This window comes from Rissa tridactyla, chromosome 1, assembly GCF_028500815.1.
Source record: "Rissa tridactyla isolate bRisTri1 chromosome 1, bRisTri1.patW.cur.20221130, whole genome shotgun sequence".
Classification (NCBI taxonomy): Eukaryota; Metazoa; Chordata; class Aves; order Charadriiformes; family Laridae; genus Rissa; species Rissa tridactyla.
In genome coordinates, this window is record NC_071466.1 from 193,626,149 (window position 1) to 193,650,412 (window position 24,264).

At 39.9% G+C, this 24,264-nt stretch overlaps 1 protein-coding gene across 5 annotated transcripts; it reads left to right on the forward strand.

The window, feature by feature from the left end:
- Positions 1-6,871: 6,871 nt before the first annotated feature.
- ING3 (inhibitor of growth family member 3) lies at positions 6,872-22,220 on the forward strand. 5 transcript variants are annotated; one of them, XM_054204687.1, is made up of 12 exons: positions 6,872-7,004; positions 7,181-7,252; positions 11,556-11,656; positions 13,065-13,130; positions 14,132-14,228; positions 16,350-16,421; positions 16,716-16,835; positions 17,961-18,118; positions 18,477-18,667; positions 19,531-19,723; positions 20,629-20,667; positions 21,320-22,220. In XM_054204687.1, the coding sequence occupies exons 1-12, from the start codon at positions 6,977-6,979 to the stop codon at positions 21,434-21,436; spliced, it is 1,254 nt and encodes a 417-aa protein (XP_054060662.1). In that variant the 5' UTR covers positions 6,872-6,976; the 3' UTR covers positions 21,437-22,220. The 5 variants fall into 5 exon arrangements, with proteins under 5 accessions (XP_054060662.1, XP_054060667.1, XP_054060695.1 ...); XM_054204692.1 differs by having other exon boundaries at positions 18,060-18,118; XM_054204720.1 differs by lacking the exon at positions 6,872-7,004 and adding an exon at positions 11,272-11,378 and having other exon boundaries at positions 7,195-7,252.
- The last annotated feature ends 2,044 nt before the right edge of the window (positions 22,221-24,264 follow it).

Below are 24,264 nucleotides of genomic sequence, written 5' to 3' on the forward strand. Positions count from 1 at the left end.
AATAAAAGAATATAGCCCACTTAAGATTTAGATTTCTTTTTTGGAAAGAATTGCCTTTGCAATACATGAGAATTGTGGACATGTCTGAAAACTTGAAACAAGATCAGTGCTTCTAAAATGGACTGCAATGGGACTTATCGCCGGTTCTGTTTTAGCAATGCGATTTCAAATAACCTTGGGCCTGTTTACATTAAAGATTTTTGCATTTATGCAAACATTAGGTAATCTGTTACATCATTACGGTATGTGCTGATTGCAAACCTTTAGAAGTCATCTAAAAATATGGTAAGGTTACTCCACCAATACATGAGATGAAAAACAAATTAGGTATTAACTTAGCCTGTGGCCACCTTTTATTCTTTATTTATGTAGTAACTAACATGACAGGGCTCTCCACATGTGGGATGATGAATTTGCATTTCAGAACAAAAATTGTAAATAATAATCATCTTAAAGTAAGCTGATGCAAGTCAGTAGGGAATAAAATTAGTTCACTTGTAAGCTAAGCAGATATATTTTTAATTGTGTTGCAAATTTGACCAACGATGTATAAACCAGATATGTTTAGACCATGTGAAATATTTGTAAAAGTTAAAAACATCACACAAAAAAATGTCAATAGGACAGCTGGAGAGGAGCTTACGTGCTCTCCAAACTGTCTGTATTTTCATCAATTGGATACATCTCTAATAAAATAATCACGTAAATTAGGTTCTCCAGAAGGATCACTTGATTATATCTTTAGAGCATCACAGCTACAATGTTACTACCATCACGTAGTAAAATCCAGTAATAAAATAAAGTTACCATCCAGTAATAAAATTTCAAGAAAGTCAGTTCTTCTTCCTTTTTTTCCCCCAAGTTTTGCCTAACATTATCGCAGCAAAGAGGCAGACCTGTGTCTTGTGCTAAATTCCAGTAGATCTGCCCTCCCTTTGTAAGAAGTTACATTATTTGCATTCTGTCACAAGGATCTGTCCTTTCCTGCAACTCCTCTGAGTCTGAATTCTGGATTCTCAGGTGCCGTAATCTCTGTGCACAGCCCTTGCTTAATGATCACGAAGGAGAAGGTGATTTCTGGGTTATCCTCATGTATCCGACAGCGTATGCCCAGGAGCAGTGAAGATTCATGCCCGCCCTCAAAGTCTGCATCCTCTCCTGTGGCAGCTCTGCTCCTTCAGTCAATCATAATGTCACTATTTTGGCAAATTTCTCGGAGTATTTCCTCCCCCTGCTGCTGCTTTCAACCTCTCTGCATTTGCTCCAGGGATAAAGGAGGCTACAAGGGCATGAATTTGGGTGGAGGGTAATACAACTGCATTCTCATCTCCTAACGTTCGGGTTTTCTTTTGCCTTTTTTTTTTTTTTCACCTGCTCCATCTGCAGACCTCAACTCTCAGAAGACATGCCTTCTGAGCAGCACAGGGGGAAGACACCTATGATAGTGTCATATCCCACACTATTCTGTGCCACTGATGTCGTAGCAGCCGTTCATAGCATTTCTTGCTGGAAAGCTAGCAGATGTGGACCTCTTCCAGCCACAAGAATGTGCTGACCTCATGGAAAAAAGTATGACTGTAAATCTGACAATTATAAAAAGGCAAGAGATATCTTTCATTACAGACAATCAGCTAAAGGCATTTGAAATTTTAAATTTTACTAGAAGCATTTAAATAATCATTAAAATAATTATTTTCAAACTTTATTCCCACACATGCCATGTGCCCCAGCGTTCAGGATTTTAAGAAAATCAAACCAGACATTCTTTGAGGACTGAAACTGCTTGAGTTGTTTCCTTGTGCATTTGTGGCTTGCAACAGTGCTGAATAAGTTATGTTCAACAACTGAAGCTTTTTCCACAGTCGGGGAACTCATTGCTTTCATGTGTGGATTTTCTTGAGTCTAATAGGTGGCAGGTTTGTGCTGCAACCTTTGCCTCAGTGAAAGGAAGAAAAAAATCCAAAACTGTTAGGGACAACACAGCATTTAAGGAGTACACAATTCCTCTCCAAAATAACTTTTCTTTCAGATAGGCTGAAATTAGTCAATTAATTCAATAGAGACAGGGCAGAGTGAAAGGACAGATAAAGAAGTGTGTACACAAACATACGGATTGCTCATATGAGCTTTATTTCCTTAGGAAGTCAGGATAAAACGCTGCAGTGATTAATATATAAACAGCAGTTGCTCATATCCTGCAGACTTTCAGGAAATAACTGAAATCTGCAAGTAAATTTAACTGAGTCTGTAGCAGATAAAATTAACTAAAAGATGAAGATGTAATTGCCTGAGTCTGTACACAAAGTCAAGCTGAAAGATAAATGGCAGTTCCATTTTCCTGTTGACTGTTAAAGCAAATTAATTATCTGGGGTCATGGATTTTTTCCAGAAATAAGAATGCGAATCCCAGAATTTGAAAGAGTTTGTAATAAGTAGAAAAGGAAAGTGATTTCTCAGATAGATTACCATCCAACCACAATACTTCTGGGCCAAATTTGCCCTTTTGAGGATCATTTTGTGGAAGTGTGAAGTTTCTGCACAGAGCTGCACTAGACAAGGGTAACATTATGTATTTGATAGTCTCACCCAGCTTTTTTCCTAGGATCCGGCTTTGGATGGAGTTTCCCATTACATAAAGTTGATTGCCCAGAACAAATACGATCATGCTGTAACCCTTACATGGTGCTCAGTCTCAAGACAATTTAGTTATTTAACTAATGTCCTCCAATAGCCATGGTGTGTAGTACGGCAGGAATGATAGTTATTTCCTGCAGAGGGAGAATGAGGCTGTGGGTGATGCCCCTGCAGCAGCAGAAGGGGTGGAATATGGGAGGTGGTGGGGTCCATGGCAGCTGGGAGGGACAGCTGGACTGTGAGACTGGGGGGACTGGAAAGAACGGAAAAACGGCAGCAACAGCAGAAAAATAGCAGGCAACAAACAGGAAGTGAGGAGGAATTATAATAAAATAGTTGAAAGCATGTGAGGAGAGCAGCGGGCCTGATGCTGACACTGGCAGACAAAACTGCTAGGAATGCTGCGATGGACAACACATGCTCGCAGCAGCGCACCGTGGTGAATGGATTCTGGCCCGCCAGACAGGACTGCTGTAGCGCAGCAGTGGCAGGTGCCAAAGAAAAGCAAAATGCTCATTTCTGGTAGTTTGAGAGCTACCCAGGCTTGTAGTTGCACGTAGGCTCTGTTGCACCACTGCCTGGTGCCGCTTAGCTGTCACTGTGTCTTAAAGTGTGCAACAAACGGGCAGCGAGGCTCCCGAATGAAAAATCGAAGCACAGGAACCTACCAGCAGCAGCTGAGACCTGAAGCACCACTCTAGGGATGGGCTAGGGAGGTCTTTCCTGATTTTTTTCCAAGCAAAGCATTAGAAACGCGTCCTTCTTGAAAACACGGAAGGAAAACATAAGGACTATAGGTCTGGAAACACTGGATTAGACAAGAGTTAAAAATCAGAGTACTGAAGAAAATATGCAACTCTGAGAGTCCTAGATGGGTACAGAAAGCTCCGGAAATCATTCAGAACGGATCTGGAAGGAACAAGGAAAGAGAAGGACTGACAGGTTGATAGCAAGAGGAATATGAAGATGGAAAGAATGGAGGTAAAGATGTGTCCAACATCCCTACACATGGGAAGAGATAGAAGAAATTAGAGTCATAGAAAAAGGACATTATAGAGATCTGGAATGTGTAAGGACAGATGAGAGGGAGAAGATGTAAAAGTCTTAACCCCATCTGAGAAGCGTACATCAGAAGATAAATCCATGTTTTTAATCAGTTTTTTTCCTGTCAGTTTAAAACTAATGAAACCCATGCAAGCAATCATCTTTAGGTAGATCAGGCAAGTGTAATATTCTTTTATGCCATCATTCCGTCACAAGTGATGATACATGATTTATGTGAAACAGTTTCTGGAGAAATGCCATCAACATTAATAATGTTATAACAACAGGAGAAAACAGCAGCTCCTGTGGCCTCCCTTCCTTTCTCTGTGCTACGTAGTTCTGTTGCTGTAAAGAACTTTTTTGAGTAATGTCGATTGGAATTCACAAATTGAATTTATTTTTACCTTGAGTTCACGGTTGGTGTTTAGTTCTTTTTCACTCTATTTGCATCCCAACAAACACTGTCATTTATCCATGTTTCCTTATCAGGAGCTGTTCTAATTAGGCTGTTCTAAATGTTGAGTTAATCAATAGAGTTAATTCTTTACATTTATACACAATGAGAAGTTTTCCATTGTAAAAATAGTTTCTTTTTTATGGTCTGAGTTGATAATCACTTCTTAGATGTCAGTTTAGGCTCACTTCCATCAGTATGTCATGATAAGTAGCACTTATACACACAATCCCACTGACGTTGGTGTGGCTACTCATCCGACTATACAATATGAATTAACAATGGCAGAAATGAAAAATGTGGCAGTTTCTCCACCTGTCTAAAAAAAATGTACTGAAGAAGACTTGCAGCTAGATAAATAAGTTCCGGTTTGCTTTTCAATAGGTACTGAAGAAAGTTGTATTGTATTTTCATTTGTATTCTACCACATAATCCCCTCCCGTCCCCTGCTGCAAAGCACAACGAACAATTTTTGAAGCAGGTTCCTATTTTTATAAAAGCCTCTCACATGCTCCAATAAACCATGAAACATAAAGGCGGGCACTCATACCTTGAAGACAGCAGCCAGCCCTTCTGGTATTTTGTCTTTGTCATTCTGTTGGCGTGACGGGGTTTCACTTTCCCTTTCCCCTAAGGTAGAGAGCGCACATGCTATTACTAAAGGCAATGACTGAGACGCAGCCCCAAGAGCTGCGGTTCTTGGTTTGCTTGATCTGGGCACCACAACACACCGGAACTAGATGAAAATACCCTCGCACAACAGCCCTTAGTGAAGGTATTGCTGGCTATTCCCAAGCTTGCTAAAGTGAGAATGTGGCAAACTCATGAAAACTGGAGCATCACAGAAGTCACAAGGTCCCAATGTCCTGGTTGTCCTAGGATTTTGGTCATGAAGCTAACAGTAAGAACTTATTGCAAGACTGTGTTTCTGCTGTGGCTCTAACAGTGGAGTCTTTGCACGGTATTTGCATATAATATTGTTCTCTTAAACTTCTGCTGCATGAAATGTGCTCCCAAACATGTCTACGACAAAGGTGTTCCTGTAAAAAGCATTAAAGACACCACTGAGCATAAAAGAAAGTGATTCGATTAATTCAGACTTCCCTAAATTCACCTAGCTTTCCTCCAAATGAATATAGAATATCATTACTTTGCCGTGCTTTCGCATAGACTAAGTTCTCTGGCTGCCTGAAACCCTTTCACTGCAATAGAAGTGCAGGCATTTATCTTCCCAGCAAGGGTCAATCTTGTCTTCTGCAGAACAAAATGGGGCCAAGCAATTTCTCACACAAAACTTCAAAAACATTGTCATTCCTACACCAGTGTCTCAGAAGTCGTACATTAAAGAGTGATCTATAGGAGCAATAGTATACAGATTCTTTCAACTAAAGCTAACTGAGCTTAATGACCAGCTAAAACCTGTTCATTGTTATGTATGAATCTGATATTTCCGTTTTGGCAGTACAACTACATGGCTAATGATGGAGTCAGTGTGGAAAGCGACCACTTTGGCACAGCACTTTTTTCATGAAGCTGATAGTTATTGTGATACCTTTTTTCCTATCTATAATGACATAGGAATTAAAAAGAAAAAAAAAAAAAAAGAAAGCTTAGCTATGTCCCATGTATTCCAGGTATAGCTAGCATTGGTCTTCATAAAGGCTACACACAAAATTTATGCTTCGCTTCCCAAAATTCAGTCATCGTTAGCTAACTACTCACAATATACGAACTTGAAACATGAGAAATGAATGCCATTTTCCATTGGTCCTGACAGTGAAAAACATCCCGTGTGGGTTTTTACTCAGACTTGGCCGAAGCACACGCTTGCCTTCCATGCCTGGATGGGTACGGTGCAGGTGAGAACAAGGAAAGGAGAGGGCAGAAAGCCAGCCTGTTCTGCTACCGCAGTTCTTACGCGCCTGTACCTACACCCGACACCACGCGAGCCCTAGGAATTCCTTCTCCCGGTCAAAAAACACACCTGGATAAAAGCATCAGTCTATGATTAGAGCAATAAACATTAGATAGTGATGAAGTAAACTATTGGGGGGATTGAAACTGCGTGAAGAAAACTCATCCCCAAACATTTAAAAATAAATTACAATAAGAAGTAACTGGATTGCAATCATCACCGTATGTTAATATTTTTTCCTCTGAGCAGCCCACAGCAGTTGACGCTCTCATGTGCGCGTATTGTTACTACCCGTGTTACTGATGCAGAAGACGCCGAAATTAAGAGTAACTTCAATAGTTTTGTCATTGCTTGTGCTTTTATGCACTATTACCACCTGCGACCATTTAAAATAAGGGATAAACAAGCAAGAGCACGAAGCCTGATGAAGCTGTGCGTTTTCCCTCCGCTCCCCACCACACTCGCTGCGCTGGGGCCGGGGCACCCTCCGGGGGGCTGGGGCATCCTCCGGAGGGCCGGCAGCCGCCCGTCCTGGCAGAGCGGAAGGCTGAGAGGAGGCTCCCGGGAGAAACATCACAATCCGGACCCTGGACGGGCCGAGCCGAATAGGGCCGAAAGGGAGAGGCAGCGGGGCCGGGCCGCCTCAGCCCCCGCCTCAGCCAGGCGGCCGCCGCGGTGCATGACGGGACGCGTAGTTCCCTGCCCGTGCGGACTACATCTCCCGTGAGGCCGCGGGAGGGGAGAGCGCGCGGCACGGTGCGCGTCACCGGCGCGGGCAGCCAATGGGGGCGCGGCCCGAGCCAGCGCCGTCCGCCGCCAATGTTGTTTTCGCTGAGTCGAGGCGCCGGTGTTGTTGGCGGCGGCGCCATATTGGAAGGGACGATCCCCCCGTTAGCGAGAAGCCCCTTGGCGCTGGCCCGGCCGCCGCCATGCTGTATCTGGAGGATTATCTGGAGAGTGAGTGTGTGTGCGGGACGGGGGTGCCGGGCGGCCGGTGGAGGGGAGCCCGGGGGGCGGCGGGGGTGAGGGGAGCCGCGGCGAAGAGGCGGCGCCTCCCCCTCCCCCCCATGGCGGTGACTGACTGACTGACCGACCGCCTCCCTCCTCTCCCCCGCCCCTCCCTGTCCCCGCAGTGATCGAGCAGCTTCCCATGGATCTGCGCGACAGGTTCACCGAGATGCGGGAGATGGACCTGCAGGTGCAGAGTACGTGAGTCCCGCCCCCCTCCGCCGCGGCCCGCCCCCGCACCGCCCCTGCCCGCACCGCCCCGCACCGCCGGCGGGGGGCGGTCGCGGGCAACAGCTCCACCGCTGCCGTGAGGGGAAGAGGAGGAGGAGGAGGGAAGAAAGAAAGAAGGGGCAAAGTGGCGCTGCCGCGCCCCGACCTGCGTGGGCTGTTCCGCTCCCCGCCGCCGACCCGCGCCCCTTCCGCACCCCGCGACCCGTCTCTCTGGTGCGGGGTCCCCGGGGTGCTGGGCGCGTCTCGTCGGCAGCGGGCGCCCGGCGCGGCGGCTCTGCGAACGCTGATGCAGCCGCGGGAGGCGGCGCTGCGGAGGCCCGGCGCAGCGCCGGCAGCCGCCGGGACGCAGCGAGGGGCGGAGCGCGCTCGCCCGGCGCCGTGTCAGCGAGCGGCACCGAGCCCCGGTCCCGCCGAGTCGCCCGCCCGCCGCGGGCCCGCAGTTGGGTCTTGGCGCGAGTAGGATCTTACAGGAGTTTCGCTCCTGGGCTTGTGCTGCTCCCAAAAGCATTTTCGTGGCATGTCCCAAACTCTTTAGATTTTTGATCCCTAAGAGCAGTGATGGTGGTGTGGAACATGAGTTATGTCCCACTCCTCCAGCAGGTAGCGCAGGCTGTCTCTGAAACTTTCCAGCCAGCTCCCTTCGTAGTACCATATGTGAAGGCATTTTTTGCATAGGCTGTTGTGCACTAGCAGACACATAACCAAATACACAGTTTGCTTTAGGTTTCTTTGTAGATCACGTTGTATATCCCATCCCTGGAAGTGTGTAAGACCAGGCTGGGTGGGGCCTTGAGCAACCTAGTCTAGCGGGAGGTGTCCCTGCCCATGGCAGGGGGATTGGAACTGGATGATCTTTAAGGTTCCCTCTAACCCCAACCATTCTATATCTCTGCTTATATCCTGATATAATACACTGCCTTATGCTGTTTTCAGGATACATAGCCTTTTCGTCTTTCCTAATGCAATCTCATCTGGGACTTAGGTGTCCCGTAACACCTAGTTAGGTGGTGGTGTCATTTAACACACAATTAATAATGTTCATCTATAACTGTGATGTAAAGGTCGTTGTTAATGAAACACTTACTGCACAAAAGGTGAGAGGAGTCTTCAATACAGAAGGGTCGGACTGTTGCAAAGAAAAATGAGAGAAAGGGCAAGGGTTGAAATAACAAGTGAATGCCATACAGGAATACAAAATGCGGGGGAGCACAGTTCTTGAAAACAAAGTTTAGCCGAAAACACTTTGAAGTGCGGTCTCGGGCTTTCCATTGTATATTTACTGTAGTGTACCCAGCAGGTCTGTTTAACAGATATTGACACGTTGAATTGGGTGTAGCATTTTTTTGTAGCATTTGTCTTGGGTTCAGTACTTAAAGTTGTGGGCACAGAGCGATGGCTCCTTATGGGAGATAATACCTCTGAAGTAACTACCACTAGGGAACACCAGGAGAGGGAGTGAGTAGCTCACTGACTTATGTAGTTCTGAGTAAGTTCACAAATTTTACTTTTATTCAGTAGGGAGGCAAAGAAACTAGTAGTTTTTTTGAAGTGTGTTTCAGAACTGAGACAATTAGCACTGCCAAAATTGCAGTAGTGTCATTTCCTCTGCTTTAACTGGAAGTGGCAAATAACACACCATATTGTATTACTGGAAATAGCAAATAACACTGAATATTGTATAGTAAGGCCAACCTTAGGCCCAGAGAAAAATTCTCTCAGACCTTGGGACTTCTGCAATTCTTGCACAATGAGTGACAAAGCATCCAAAGACATTTATGAAACTTCTGTAGTAGCATCTCCGACATCAGTTGCCAAACTGCCCGCTGAACGCTACATGCAAACCTGGAGGTTGTTCCCATGCTGTGACATAGTGACTTGCTGTAAAGATTCAGTGTCTCTGAAGTATTTGAAAACAGTACTTTCATGAGTGATGCTGTCCCAGAAACCTACATGAGTTGCAATTCAGAGATAACTGTGGTGCTGTGCTTTAGTCAATGTTGACTTTATATTCTGTCCTTTTTGGACCACGTGGGCTTCTAATGGGGCAGGTGCTGTTGTTTGTTGTTGGAAGAAACAATAAACCAGCTGTACCTACTGTATGTCCTGATAAGGCTGCTGTGGGAAAAATGAAGACCATCTCAGTTGTGACTTGACTCTTGAGCTTTAACTGAGCTCCACATGGAGCATAAAACGTGTTTCTCTAAGTTCAAATCATGGATCATCAGGCCTCCATGGTAAAGTGCTAAGCTCTGGAAAAAGGCCTCTCTCCTAATAGAATTTCTGTCAACTCTCTTGGGAAATGTGATCTAATAAATTAGTATCTCAGAATATAGTACCACAGTTGGATTGGGCGGGGAAGGTGAAGGAACTTGGGTGTACCAGAGAGAGCTTTTCATATAATTAAATAGATCTGACCTGCATTCCCCTTTGCCGTTTCTGCCTTTTCAGGAGAGACCAAATTTCTGTGTAATTTTTTTCCCCTGTGTAATTTCACACGGACTGATATGTGTCTTCAATAAGAAGTAAAGAGGCAAGATTTTTTGTTGTTGTTGTTTTCAGGTCTATGGAGCCATTAGAATAATAATTATCACCTAGCTGTTTGCACTCTGGGAACAGGAGATAGCACATATTGTCAGTTGGCTTTATGGATCAAATTATAGCAATTTGGTCAAAGAACAAAGCTTTTAGAAGACTCCACACAAAGTGCCAGCTGCTTGCTTGCTGCTCAGGCTTCTTAATCTTCTCCCTGAATAACACAGTGCAAGTGGAAAATGCTCATAAAGATTCTCCCATCTTTAAACCTGTTTTACACCAAAACAGTTTGACTACTTTGTTTGTCTGGGTCTCAATAAAGTTGATGTGAGTCTATGTCGCAGCTGTTCTGGCTTGGGATTAATTGCCCTCTGTCCAGTCAGTTGTTAGGTTCCTGTTGGTTTTGATGGTGGACATTCCCAGCATAGCGAAAATCGATGAATGTTTTTGATCATATAGTATGAATTATTTTTGGTTATTTATGTGAATAGTTAGTTCTATTTGTGAATTTTCACAAAGTGAGAAAACCTTTGGGCTGCATTGGATTTGAAGGGTTAATCATAGTTGGGGATTCATGAGTTTTTTGAACCAGTTAATTAACTTTTTTTTTTTTTTTTGATAAGAGATGTTGGCCATCATGTGACCACCATCAAAGGGTAGTTTCTGGAAAGTATCTTAAACATTTTACACCCAGAGCCTGAAGTCTGTAGCTAGTTGGTGCATTGTCATGTTTAATGTGAAACTGCTATCTGGACAGTATAGCTGAGAGTACTGTGAAAACATTTTCAGTACTATCATCTCTCCTGAGACTAGCAAGGCTGTCAAAGCTAGTTTGCAGCTGTGTGTTTTTCGAAATATGCAAGATGTTGCGTGCACAAGTGTCCAGCTGTTGAAATAGTAAATTCAGCTCTTTTTTTATTTTGAAGGAGGGTGAAGGGAAAGGGAAGGGAATCCCTGTTCCTGTCTCAATAAACAACGAAGAAAATAGTAGTTGTAGTTTTAAGAAAATTGTAGTTGACATTTTCCTTTCTTATGATAGTTAATGTTAGAGAATTGGTGTCTTTATTTTTCCCCTTATGATATTTCTCAACTTCATGCAAGTGAGAATCTTGTCCAAATAGTTTTTCATCAGTGCATTTACCCCATAGTGCTAGCCTGGGGGGAGGCGGTGTTGGTGGGAATAACTTTGTGAGCGCTTTCAATTTGCCCTGCCCTTCCTAGCGTACAGTGCAGAGGGCCTTGACTTAAAGGCTGTGACTTGACTCTTCAGTTGCTCTACCTTTTTGAGGCACTAATTTTTTCAATTATTTGGTTTTGTATTTGACTGTTTCTCTTAGGAGAACATTTTGTTTCCTGCTCAGTTTGTAACTGGCTAGAATGTTCCAAAGTCAGCAGTCTAGAGCCCTGGGTGAGGAGTTTGGGTCGTGCTTTAAGTCACTACCACTGCTCTTAGGGACAAAAAACCTTTAGAACTTGGAGTCCTGCCTGTCCCATGCTGGAGAGCACAAGAACCTTGATGAGAATCCTACCAGAATGCAATTCTGCTTCTTGGAAATTAAGGTAAATATTTCCCTCCTCTGTCCACTGTCACTTGGTTGTTTTGGTTTTTTTTGGTTTTTATCTAATAGTTTGCACCTCAGTCCTGTCAACTTTGTTTAAGAAAAAAATCAGCCTTATTTCATAATGTTTATGTACATGAGAAGATAACATTTATCTTAATCTTTTCCTCTGCTACAGATGCAATGGATCAGCTTGAGCAGAGGGTAAATGAATTTTTTATGAACGCAAAGAAAAACAAACCTGAATGGAGAGAAGAACAAATGACATCAATCAAAAAAGTAAGGATATCACAGGACTGGCTCACATTTTTCTTTTGCAAACGAAGATAACCTTAGGAAAAAAATAGCTTATGATTGATGGAGACTTAAGTGTTCAGAACTGTGACTTCCCTTGGGCTTTCACAGAGATGGATAGAACTACCTAGGAGGAGAAAAATAACTGAAAGGTTTCTTTGATCAAGCATTTCTCTCAAGTTTTACCCAGTATTTGCTAGCATGTTAAAAATTACGGTCCTGAAATGGTGAGGAAACTGGGTACTACATTTTCAGCTCAGACTTTTTGTTTCTGCTTGTGTGACGTGAAGTTGCCTAAGTTAATTGGCTTTCTTTTAGAGGATATTCTTCAAGCTTAGCTTCAACATTTCCTGTGATTCTGTCCTTGTATATGTTATATGTAGGGTGCATGTAGCTTTGGGGAGAGAGGAATAAGAAGATGGATGTGTTTTGTTTTATCCTTCAACGCTCAGGCATTGGTGGTGGTATTGTTAGCAGGGTAGTCCATCATTTTGTCAGGAAAAACTCCTTTGTAGTCTCCTAGACTTGCTACTTCAGCCCCTTATTTGGCCAAGACTTTTGTTTTTTTCCTTAATTAATGCAAATAGATTTCTAGATTTAAAAAAAAAAAGTCGAAGCTCTGACTTCACTAGAATAAGTGAAAAATTTGCTTTTGACTTCAGTTGAACCAAAATTTCAAGTAGTTCTCACCTAGGCTAGATACTCTTCAGTGGAAACTGAGAATAAAAAGGCACTTAAACCTGTTTAAATCTAGAGTAAAAACAGTGTAAACATACTTTTTTTGAAAGAAAAAAAAAGTTTTGTCTGTGGATTTTACTTAGTTAAAGCAGACTTTAAAATTGGGTTGATTTAGTCAAATTATTTTGTAATACACTTATGAGTTATCTAAGTGTATTTTAAAATAATTTAAACTGTAAACCATATACATCATTGTCTCTATTTAACTACAGTGCTGGAAAGGCCTCCCCTCACAGTACCGTTTAGCATCATTTTGAAGGGCAGTAATATCTTCAGTGGTCCAAAAGATCCATACGAAGTAAAAGACACCATCTCATTTTGAGTCCATAACCTTATGCTGTGTAATGTAAAATAAATCCAAGACTCTTTCTTTTCTTGTAGCATTTCTTATAGAAATCTAAATATCACTGTAGGAGGAAGCGTCCACATCTTGTAGTTTGGCTTTTCCTAAGGCATAAAGAATAAATTGATTTGCATTATATTGCTCATCTAAAATTAAGCTGATTGTTGTTTACAGTAGAGTTTCACAGTCTTTCTGAAAACTGACTTGAATTTCTCCTTTTAACTTACAGTTTGCGCTGGATAACAAGAGCTTAAAATGAATGACATTAATTCAGTTATGTTCATAATTTTGAAAAAATTCTCTTTATAACAGGATTATTATAAGGCTTTGGAAGATGCAGATGAAAAAGTGCAACTGGCTAATCAAATATATGATTTGGTAAGTGGACAGAAGGTTTGTGGTGAATTACCTAAATTTATGCCCTAAGGAGTTCTAAACATTTTGATAATCACTACAGCTGTACTAACAGTACTGTCATGTCAGCTACATAAAGATAGTTTTGCTGCTGAAAGAAACATTTAATATTTTACTGACTTCTAAGAATTCTATTGCTTTGGGTATTAAGTGTCACTAAAATACAAAGCATACAGAAATAATTTTAGAAATCGTAAGGCTTTCATGCATGTTGATTTTATTTTTTTCTGAAAAGGGACCACAAGCAAGTTACTCTTCCTTATAGCATGTGGATTTTGAATTTTAAATATATTTATTTTACACTTTCTCGGAGAAACGGGACTTGCAGGTCAGACTGTGCTAAAATATAGTAGACATAAAACAGCGATTTCTTGTCTGCTTTAGTTTCACTGCAGCTAACAAAAAGTTAGTTCCAAGAGTTGGAACTTACCCCCTCTCTTTTGATTAGCTGGTAACTGCAAAAACTTGTTCAACTTTTAATAGTTTTGAGACAGGTACATTCTGCTGGATGACTATGGATGAAGAAAGCATTTGGAACGTAGTGTTTCTTTCCATGATATTAAGTTCAGATTTATTTTTTTTTGTTAATTTTCAGTACCCAACAGCACGTCATAGTTTACTCAAACACACAGGAGTCTACGCTTTCAGTTTAGAGACCCTTTTACTCAACACTTTAGTTTACTCCTGTGTATAGTGGCATACAAATTGCAATTCAGTGAACTTGCAGTTTCCCCAGTGCAGCCCAACCTCTTCTAAAGTGCATGTCATGTACTGTCCTTTCTCATGTCCTTTCTATACGCATATGCACAACACCCCAAAGTCCTCTTACATGTTTTCATATGTGCTTAGTGATGCATGACAGAGAATTGCTGGAAGGGAAATATTTAGCAAGCCTGAGATTAAGAGTGTAGATACTAATGTTCCAGAACTGGGTGCTATTTATTGTTACTTTGTTTCAAAAACAGGTAGACCGTCATTTGAGAAAATTGGACCAGGAACTTGCTAAATTTAAAATGGAACTTGAAGCAGATAATGCTGGAATTACAGAAATATTAGAGAGACGTAAGTATGCATGATTTTCTTTAAGAACTTGACAGATTTTCTGTAAATTTGCAAAATTAAAATCTCATACACTTTTTAGTGGATGTCAGTATTTCCACTTGCTTCAAAATTGTGTTTTAACCCGCATACTTTTAATCAGTCAGTGATTTTCAAATTTTAGTTTCAACCTCAGTTTTTACCAGTGAGGTCAAAATACAGCTGAGTAATTAGGATATTTTTTCACGCAATTGTTGCACTTCTGAATTGCTACAGTAAGGTACAGAGTTCTTTAAACCTGTTTTTAATGACTGTAGATATTCAGACAAGTACTTCAGCCTAAGCTTGCCACCTACCCAATTGAAAGTGTACCGTTTCTTACTTGAGTTGATTGCCACCAAACTGAGGTGCGTCATTATTTTAGTTATAGCCGTGGAATGTCAAGTAAAGTTAGGTACTCAGTGGTTTTCTTTTTTTTGAAGGGGAGAGAACAGGTTGTTTTGTACTGGGGTATCAAGGGACAAGCATTTGGGGTAAGAAACCTGCATGCCTAACACATACAGCAATGCTAGTATTTTGAATCTGAACAAAAATGTAATGCGACAACTTTTTAGCCAAGTTGGTGTGGAAGAATCTGGCCTTTCTGTATGCATCAGCATTTAAAATATCAAGTCCAAATGCAACTATGATAAATTTCAAAGTTGATTTAACTACTGTGATTATGGAGCTAAGAGGCAGTGACCGTTCTCACATCCGAAGATCATGAAAAATAACCTAAATCGCTTGAGGAGATTAGGAATAAATACTTTTTCTTTGAGCTTTATCATAAAAGCTGGGAGGTTTTGGATATTTTATTTTTAATTGCTATTACAAATAACAGGAACAAAAAGAAAACTGCTTTTACTGAACTAGCAACTGCAGAAAAGGACTAGTTTGTTTTAGTTGGAATCCCAGCTGCAGTTTTAAGATGTCGTACTACCTTCAGTAGAGCTATGTGTTTTGTGAAGTAGGTACGTTGAATTTCAAGAACTCAAAATAGAAATGTACCAGACTGCGTGTTGCATCATTAAGGTTTGTTTGTTTGTTTGTTTTAAATATAGTGAAAAGTAGAAGCCTCTTAATATTTTTAGCTTTCGGAGAAAATACATATTGTTGAGGTTCCACCAGAGGGCAGCCTTTGGACTAGCTCGTATCATGATTAATGTTAGCTCAGCCAAAATGCCTCCCTGTGCTTTGAACCTCTTCTGGAATAATTTTCTTTAAACTTTTGTAATACAATACACTCATGTAATTTTTGAAAGCACTGAAAGATGTAAAGAAATGTTGAAGCTACAGATTTTGAAAAATGAATGTGATTTCTTTCTTGAATTTCTTTTGTATAAATGCAAGTTGGTAGGTATTGCAGCTAGTTCAAAATCTTTTTGTCGAAGATTGATACACAAACTGTTTTTTATTGTTCTAATGGAAATTTACGGTCAAAGTCTCTCCTGTGCTGCGATCGTTCAGCCTCATGGCTAATATTACAAGAAATGTTTTCTTAGACATAGACTTGTATTTATGCCCCCAATCCCCCTCCCGCCTTTTTTTTTTTTTTTTCTTCTTTGGATTGTTGCTCTGTGTATTTTGAATGTTAAGAAAATTTGGATGCTGATCTGAAGCCCTTCCTGTTGAATGTTAGATCACTTGAAACGTGTTGCTAGTGCTTGTGTGTTTTGACTTAATGTGAGAAGATAGACTCAGTGGGATAAGATGCCTCTTTAATACAGTTTACCTGTTAAAATCGTATTTTCCATTCATATTGGTGTAGATTGTCAGTATTTTTGGTGCAGTATTCTCCAACCATTACCAGCTTGTGTGCAACTCATTTGAATAAGTGGCACGTTGAGGGCAATGTTGTTGTTTGTTCTCCTTATTGGCCTTGATTTTACCTTCTTGATTTCAACGGTTGAAAACAGTAGTCACCAATTTTTATTTTAAAACTTCTTGTCACTGGCTTCTGGTTGTACTACAGGAAGGGTTTCAACTCAAAATAAATATAATTGCATAATAATTTGGTTAATATTATAAAGATTCGTTTAGTATCTAAAAGTCAAAACTGCCAGTGATGACACTGAAATTGTCCTATCCTTTTTACCACCTTCTTAGGGTCTCTGGAGCTGGATACACCATCACAGCCTGTGAATAACCATCACGCCCATTCTCACACTCCAGTAGAGAGTAAGTATTTGAGACTTAAAAACATGTCCAATTTTTATGTCTCCTTATTTTTGGTTTAGTAGTATTAGGAAAAAAAAAATTAAGAACATTTTTTTCTTTCTCCAAACACTGAGGGGTGGGGGGAAGGCATAATGCAATGATAATAATGTCTATTCAGAAGAAGTGCAAGAATGAAATAATAAGGTTTTGCTGGTGGAAAATAGTTGAAAGTGATGTTTCATTATGTCTTGTTATAGTTCGACTTTCAAGCTGAAAATGTTTTACATTTAAGTTCCTTTCATTTGTTTCATTTAGAAAGAAAACACAATCCATCTTCTCATCATAGTACAACAGATCATGTTCCTGAAAAGAAGTTTAAATCTGAAGCTCTTCTATCTACCCTTACTTCAGATGCTTCTAAAGAAAATACACCAGGTAATCTTAATTGTCTTGCACTTTATTACTTCGTCATTGGAAGAGAGACCCAGTTATATTTGTGAGTCTTTTGAAATCAGAGGCTCATACCCTTTCCTCTGGGATTTTCAGTCATTTGAAACATGAGAAATTGCAGCCATTGTTACTCATCTGTGTTGTCCATGAAGTGCATCAGCTTCGTTGTCATAGAACAGCTGCATGTTGGCCATTTCTTTTTATTTACGCTGCTTGCAAGAAGATAACAGTACAGTTTCATTACTAATTTGGGAAAAAGAAACGCATGCAACAATTTCCAAAGTAAAGGAAAAGATATTTTTTTTTTTCACACTTTTTTTAAGGGTTGGTCGGACATGGCATTCAGCTACAATAAAATATAATTCTTTGGTGTCTTGTCTATTTCAAAAGAGATGAGAAGTGATTTTGAGTAGCAGATAAATAGAAAACCCACAACTTTCTTCCCATTTTCAAAATCAGGGTGTTTTGTAGTTTCTTTTCTGAAAACAAAAGATTGTGAGAAATTGTAGTGGGTAAACTACTTTGTTTTGGAATTTAGTACTGTTCATCAGATTAACTAGTCTCTCTCATATCCATTTTACTTCTCTTTTGAAGGAACTTCACATGAGATGGCAAATAAATTGTAACTGTGTTTGAGCAGCTGTCAGACTGTAGATGACCATGGAAGTCTATTTTGTATTAGAACTGTGATTTGTAGTTTTTAGAATCAAGATCGTTAAAAGTTTTACATTGAAACAGTATAGGTGTGCAGTCAAATTCTTACCTTCTTGATAGTTACAGTAGTCAGTGTAATTTCAACGGAGATTGGGTTTATATAGACATAGACATAGCCAGCTGCATCTGTTCTTTGATAGCTGAATATGATAGGACTGTCTTTCTAAACGGACTCCTTGCACATGAGGATAGGTGCAGAACAGATTTATTATTTTTTTTTTTAAGCCAATACTGGCTGTGTCAAGTGATCTTTTTAAACCTTTTTCAAGTGATCAGACTGCTCTGATGCATAAACGGATTTCCCACTCTTTCACTGGTTATCGTATATAACTCTTCTTAAAATGCAAAGGAATTTAGTTTCATTTTGAATTTCATAAATGTATTCTGTTCATCAAGGGTGTCGAAACAGTAATTCATCATCCTCTTCAAACAATGCATACAATACAAACTCTTCTCAACCATTGGCATCATATAACCTGGGCTCATTATCTTCAGGATCTGGGGCCGGTGCAATTACCATGGCAGCAGCTCAAGCAGTGCAAGCCACGGCACAGGTAATGTCAAAACGTTCTTGTCACTCTGCCATCCACTATTGATTAAGAAGGAAGACTGGTGAATTTTTTTAAAATCTGAATTCCCGTGATCACTTTCAGCTGATGTGATTGAGTTCTCATATTATCATTTTTGTTTATATGCTTCAGTTTCATCCTGTAAAACTTGCATAAAGGGACAGCTTGTTTTCTGGCTTTTCCTGTGGGATGTTCTTACACCTCTTTACCACTTACTATACATCTTTTTGTTAATAGGGTAACTAATGAACCTGTGCAAATAATTAGCAGTTAGCAGCCTGGTATATGTCTTCTTAAAGAACTCTACTGTGTGATCTGATAACAATATTCATATTCCTTTTAGATGAAGGAAGGAAGACGAACATCCAGTCTAAAAGCCAGCTATGAAGCATTTAAGAACAATGATTTTCAGCTTGGAAGAGAATTTTCATTATCCAGAGATTCAGCTGGATATTCATCATCAGCTTTGGCATCTACATTAACACAGACATTAAGTTCATCAACCACAGATTCACGAAGTGGCAGAAAAAGCAAGTAGGTTTTCTTACTTGTTGACTGCAGTTACATCTTTTAAGACAGCTAAGCTCTCTTTTAAAGGTCATGGGCCATGACCTTACAATCACAACGCTTTCCAATAGCTGACCATCTAGGACAGGAAACAAAGAATTTTATTTCTGATTAAAATGAAATTTAAAAAAACATTTTAAACAAAACAATGTGACGGCACATTGTGACACAAATTGTACTTGAAAGAGTTTGTCTCAAAATGCCCACCCTTTTAAACTGACTTGTGTTTTTTTTCTCCATACAAATTTGTGTGCGTTCACAGCTCAGTTAATAATTTTGTCTTAGAAGCATTTTTCATCTGTGGATATCTTGGGTGTCAGATCTGACCTATAAGGAAAAGCATAGAATTTGCATTCTGGCACTGTTGCTGTGGAGGGATTGGTGATGCTTGAGCGGAGATTAACATTGAATCAGTCATCTTCAGAACACAGTTGTCTATTGTACATGACACATGACATTATTTATATGTAAATTCCTGTTTTATTGGTAACATAATTTTTATGGGGACTTTACACCAAGGCTGTTGATGGACAACTTTGTGAAGAAAAACATCCGTTAAAGCCATTTGGCAGTTTAAAGCTGTTAAATTCCATTGATTAGAATAGCTTGTCTAGCACTTGTAAACTGTTAAGACTTGTTTCCTTTTCCAAAGGGCATTGTGTCCATTTCAGTTCTTGCAGTTGTTGAATGAACTGTATTAGGGAATGATGCTTTGGGATTTACTTACTGCAGTAATTCAGAGTCAACAAAGTACTTGTTTTGTGATGCTTTCACTTGGTAGCAAATGAATTTAAATTAGGATATGCTTTTTTCTTTTGTTTCTATTTCAGAAACAACAACAAATCCTCAAGTCAGCAGTCTTCATCATCTTCCTCTTCTTCGTCTCTGTCATCGTGTTCTTCTTCATCTGCACTGGCACAAGAACTGTCTCAGCAAACGGCAGTGATACCAGAGTCTGATTCCAATAGCCAGGTGGACTGGACCTACGATCCAAATGAGCCACGATACTGCATTTGTAATCAGGTAAGGATGGCTTCCAACCTGGAATATAGCTAGAGCTGCTGTTTCGCTGTAGTTGAACTTCCTTCTCTGATTGCTAATTTAAAAAAACATTCTGTTTGCAGTCTTTTGAAGTTCTGATCTGTTTTTATTTACTTACTGGCGATATGAATAATGAACTCAGCTGTTGAAGCTAAAAAACAAGCAAGTTTTCCAGTGTTGTGACACATGGAGAGTTTTAAAACTTTTAGTGAAGACTTCAGGAATAATTAAATTCAAAACTGAACATGTTCACAGTGAATTTAATTAAAATTCTAAATTAGTAAGGAATTTGCCTGGTCTCTCCTGCTATCCTAAAAAAAAAAAAAAAAAAAAAAGAGTGAGACAAAAAAACTCCACAGGTAAAAAAACCCACAATGAAATAAAAATGTAGTTTTGTAAAAGCCACCCGGAAACTTGAGAGACAGAATGACAACCTGAGAAACTTGTGTTTAAAAATGCCTTTTCTTATTTTAAACGCTTTTAAGACTGTTGGCTTTTTTTGATAGTTTTCAATAAAGTGCTTGAAATTGTCATGTATGCAAGGGAAATGCCAGACATCAGCATAATCTTGAAAACTGGACTGATGATAACATACTGAGCACTGTTCTTTAGAAAATGTGCTTCGTTCAGGTTTTGAATGCTGACCTTTTTTATCCACCCAGAAATACGCAGAAGCATCTTTTTTTTTGCATAAAAAATACTGAAAAGCAATTTGCTGTGAATATGTTCTTTGGGTTGTGTAGCAAAAGACAAATCAAAATATTGTCGCTGCTGTTAATGGAAAAACTCCTCAAAGGAAGGAACTTGAACTTTAGGCCTTTGAAAACATGGATTGCTTTTAAGTAGTAACAATTATTAATAAGGTGGTTTCTTTTCTTATTTACTAGGTGTCCTATGGTGAAATGGTAGGCTGTGATAACCAAGATGTAAGTAACAAAGATCAAAAGGTTCTTGAGAGGCTTGTGTGTGTAACTATTTCTTGCAGGAGTTAGTTTTCTTTAGAGTTGGTTTTAGAGTAGAGTTTTTTAGTGTAATGTGCGTATGACCTGAAACATTTTTCAGGAAACTTTTCCTCATCTGTCCCCACAGTTTGGGTTTTTTTAGAAGGCTTCACCCTTTACTGGGAAGGTTTCACATCTTTAAATTGTCCTTTATTTCTAGGAACCTTTAGCTGTGTCACTACTAATATCAGTTGTCCCCTTCAAATTAAAAAGTTTTAAAAGAACAGTTGAATGTAATTATGTATTTACTAGGATGCTATATTTAAACAGAAGTGAGTGATAAGATTACTGTTGTGTCAGTTAATGTTGTCAACTAAGAATTTTGAAGCACAGAATACTTCTTTCGTTCTGTGAATCCATATATGACTCCTAGGACTTTTATTGCTTTTCTTCGTCTACTGAGTGTATGTTAGGGACTGAGATCCTCCTCTTCTCGTTTTGTCTCATAACTTTGTGTGAAAAACAGAATCTATGCTTTTTACTCATGCTTAATTTTCATAGAGTTGTATTTGTGACAGGTGTGTTGAAAAAAAAAAAAACAAAATCCCAAACCTTCTCTTTAACTCTGTTTTTATAGTGCCCTATTGAGTGGTTCCACTACGGATGTGTTGGACTGACAGAAGCACCGAAAGGGAAATGGTACTGTCCACAGTGTACGGCTGCAATGAAGAGAAGAGGCAGTAGACATAAATAAATTTCCTCATCTGGAAAACAAATTGCATACTAAAGGTTTTACAGGGGACTTGGGAGGGGGAGGAAGCCCCCCATCACACTTCCTTGCAACCACTTAAGGGTTAACATAGCAGTCATAAGATCTTGAACTATTGATTTTGCTAGTTGTGTTTTAATATTGTAAGTAAATTATTTATGCACATTGATGTGCTACAGATACTATTCCAGTGAGCCTTGGATTGTTCCAGTGGCCAACATATGCAGACATTTGTACTATCAAACCATTTTCTCTAAGCAGTGGGCATTCTACAATTACTCAATCTTCAAAAAATTCCAATAAGTCCAGATTTTAAATGTATGTTTTATATTCAACAGATATATTCTGCTGCATGAACTGTACTCAAGAGCTGTTATGTAACACTATGTATATAAATGGTGCAAAAAGGCAGTGCTTCTGAAAAAAAAATTAAGGAGACAATGGTTTTTAAAATGCCTTTATAGCTTTGGTTCTTTATGAAACTTAATTCAGCAGGCTGAAGAAAATGGTTCTTGTATACAGCGGGCTGTTGTCCTCTAGGGTACTTGAGTATGTAAAAACAAACAAAAAAAGCTGTAGAATAAAACAAACTTGTGCCATTAGTCTTTATATGTTTCTGCTCCAGAGAAGGCGCAGGCCATAAGAGGAAAAAAAAGGTGTTAAAGTGATGATAAATTTTTATACCAAATGTGTTTATTTTTTTGTGCAAGTAATCCTTTAAATTTGAATTGTATTAGGTGTTAAAATAAAACAACCTCAACTCTTCAAATTCGTGTTTCCTGTACCTTTGTCAAAAAAAGCTTTGTCCCCAAATGGTTTCAGAAGGCGGCAGCTGAGTTTACATAAGAAGTTGCTAGACGTGACCCATGGGAAGGCTCATTGTACAGAGGGGCATTTCTGTGGTGGGTGCGTAACTAAGGCATATATAGGCAAATGCTGAAGCATCATTTGCCTCGCTGTCTCTGTCTCCAGAGGGTAAGTGGCACCTGCTTAAACGGGCACAAAAGTTCTGTTTTCCATGTCGTTAAAAATCCCTACTGTGTCGAGATATCCCAAGGTAGGATTGCGCTGCTCTTTCTGTGGCACGGATGGAAATGGGGAGAAGAAAACCATGGTACGTGTGTTTTCCAGCTGCCACATTCCTTCCTGGACAGGGGTTTTGACGTAGAAGCCAACACACGGCTCCGGAAAGAAGAAAGGGGATTCATCCTGCTTGTGGGATCCCTGGTCTAACGGGGAGGATCATGTCAGGAAGCCTAAATGCAGCCCCAGAAACAGTTGGATCTGTGAGTTGTACGTGTTATTGTACAGGATCAGAAATCGATCTTAAAATTAGACCCTTGACCTTGAATATAATGGAAAGATTTTCTATATTTTTTCCCCGCTTGCTTATTTTGGACATAGTTTGTAGATTTCCTTTCACTGACAGTTTCCTTTCGTTGTTTTTGTACGGCTCTTTCGCGCAGCAGCACTGAGCAGAAACCAGATTATTACTCCATTTTTTTTTCTCCTTCCTACTTCCTTCCACTACTTAAAAAAAACACACTTTCCCTTTGGAATAAAGATTTTACTTTAGCGCTGGGTTGCTCTTGGGGCTGTCAGGCTGGAAGATCACGACCATGGTCACTTTGCAAAGCCGTGCAGGGGGGGAGAAGAGAGAGAGAAGCCGTGTTTCAGTGCATCAGTATGCAAATAGCATGAAGGAAATAAAAGCAGTTCGGCTCATTAGCAATAGGAGTATGTGCAGAAAACGCAGGCTTTACCTAAACCAAGATGAAACCAGGCTTGTGCCACAACATTTATTTAAAAAATGAAAAAAAAGTAGGCATTTTAAATCCCTGAACTTGGAAAAAGTAGATGCGTAAGAAGGAAAATGTGACTATGTATGATAAATAGACTTTGGTAAAATAATAGCATAGAAGTCGGTGAAAATAAAGAGCAAAGAGCAGTGTAAGTAAGGTTCCATTAAAACTGGGAACTGAACCCGCTGTGTATGTATTTCTGTGGAAATCTGAGTAAAAAAAAAAACACTTGAGGACTAGAATATCTGGTTTTAAGTGAGGCTGTTGAGACAATAGAGATAACAAACTCTTTGTTCTATTGGAAACTGGTGCCATGCTATGAATTGAAGTTAAATAAGCGACAGGTAATCTCGACTCCCCTTGGACTGAATGTCTACGTCTCTAGGGCTAAGAAGTAAGTCCATTAAGAATTAAGACTATGTAGCAAAATCCTTCGCTCTGGTGGTAACCAACCATACCTCAGATGGTGCAGAGACTGCAACTCCAAATGAAAATTTCAATTTTCAGTGTGAGCATCGGTTCACTGTTTCGTGAGACAATATAAATCATATTTTCATGGAGGAGCTAGTTGGAGAACTCACAAGAGGAAAAAACTTTGTCCTCATGAGTACATTAGGATTTTGTGTCTAAGGTAAAAAAATAGAAATGGACAAATGTGAAAAAATGTGGGAAAAATGCAATGCGTAAGTCAAAGATGTAGAACAATAAAACCTGTACATGCCTTTGTTTTGTTTTCTTCTAAACTGGAATCCTGTGAGAGAAGCTGAAGGGTCAGCTCATGATTATGGTGCAAAAGGGACTGAAAATTTGTAAGACAAGCAAAATTATGTCTTCACTGCGCAAGAGGTCAGACAAATTTGAGTAAGAGGGCCCTTTCTGCAGGTTGCTTGAGGATTGCTCTCCAAGTAAGGCACCCGTAGAAACGGGTCTGCAACAAATTGGTGGGACCAAACCTGACAGAGAGTTCTAGAAGAACTTCCGAATGGAATCACTGAGCAATTATGTATTTTA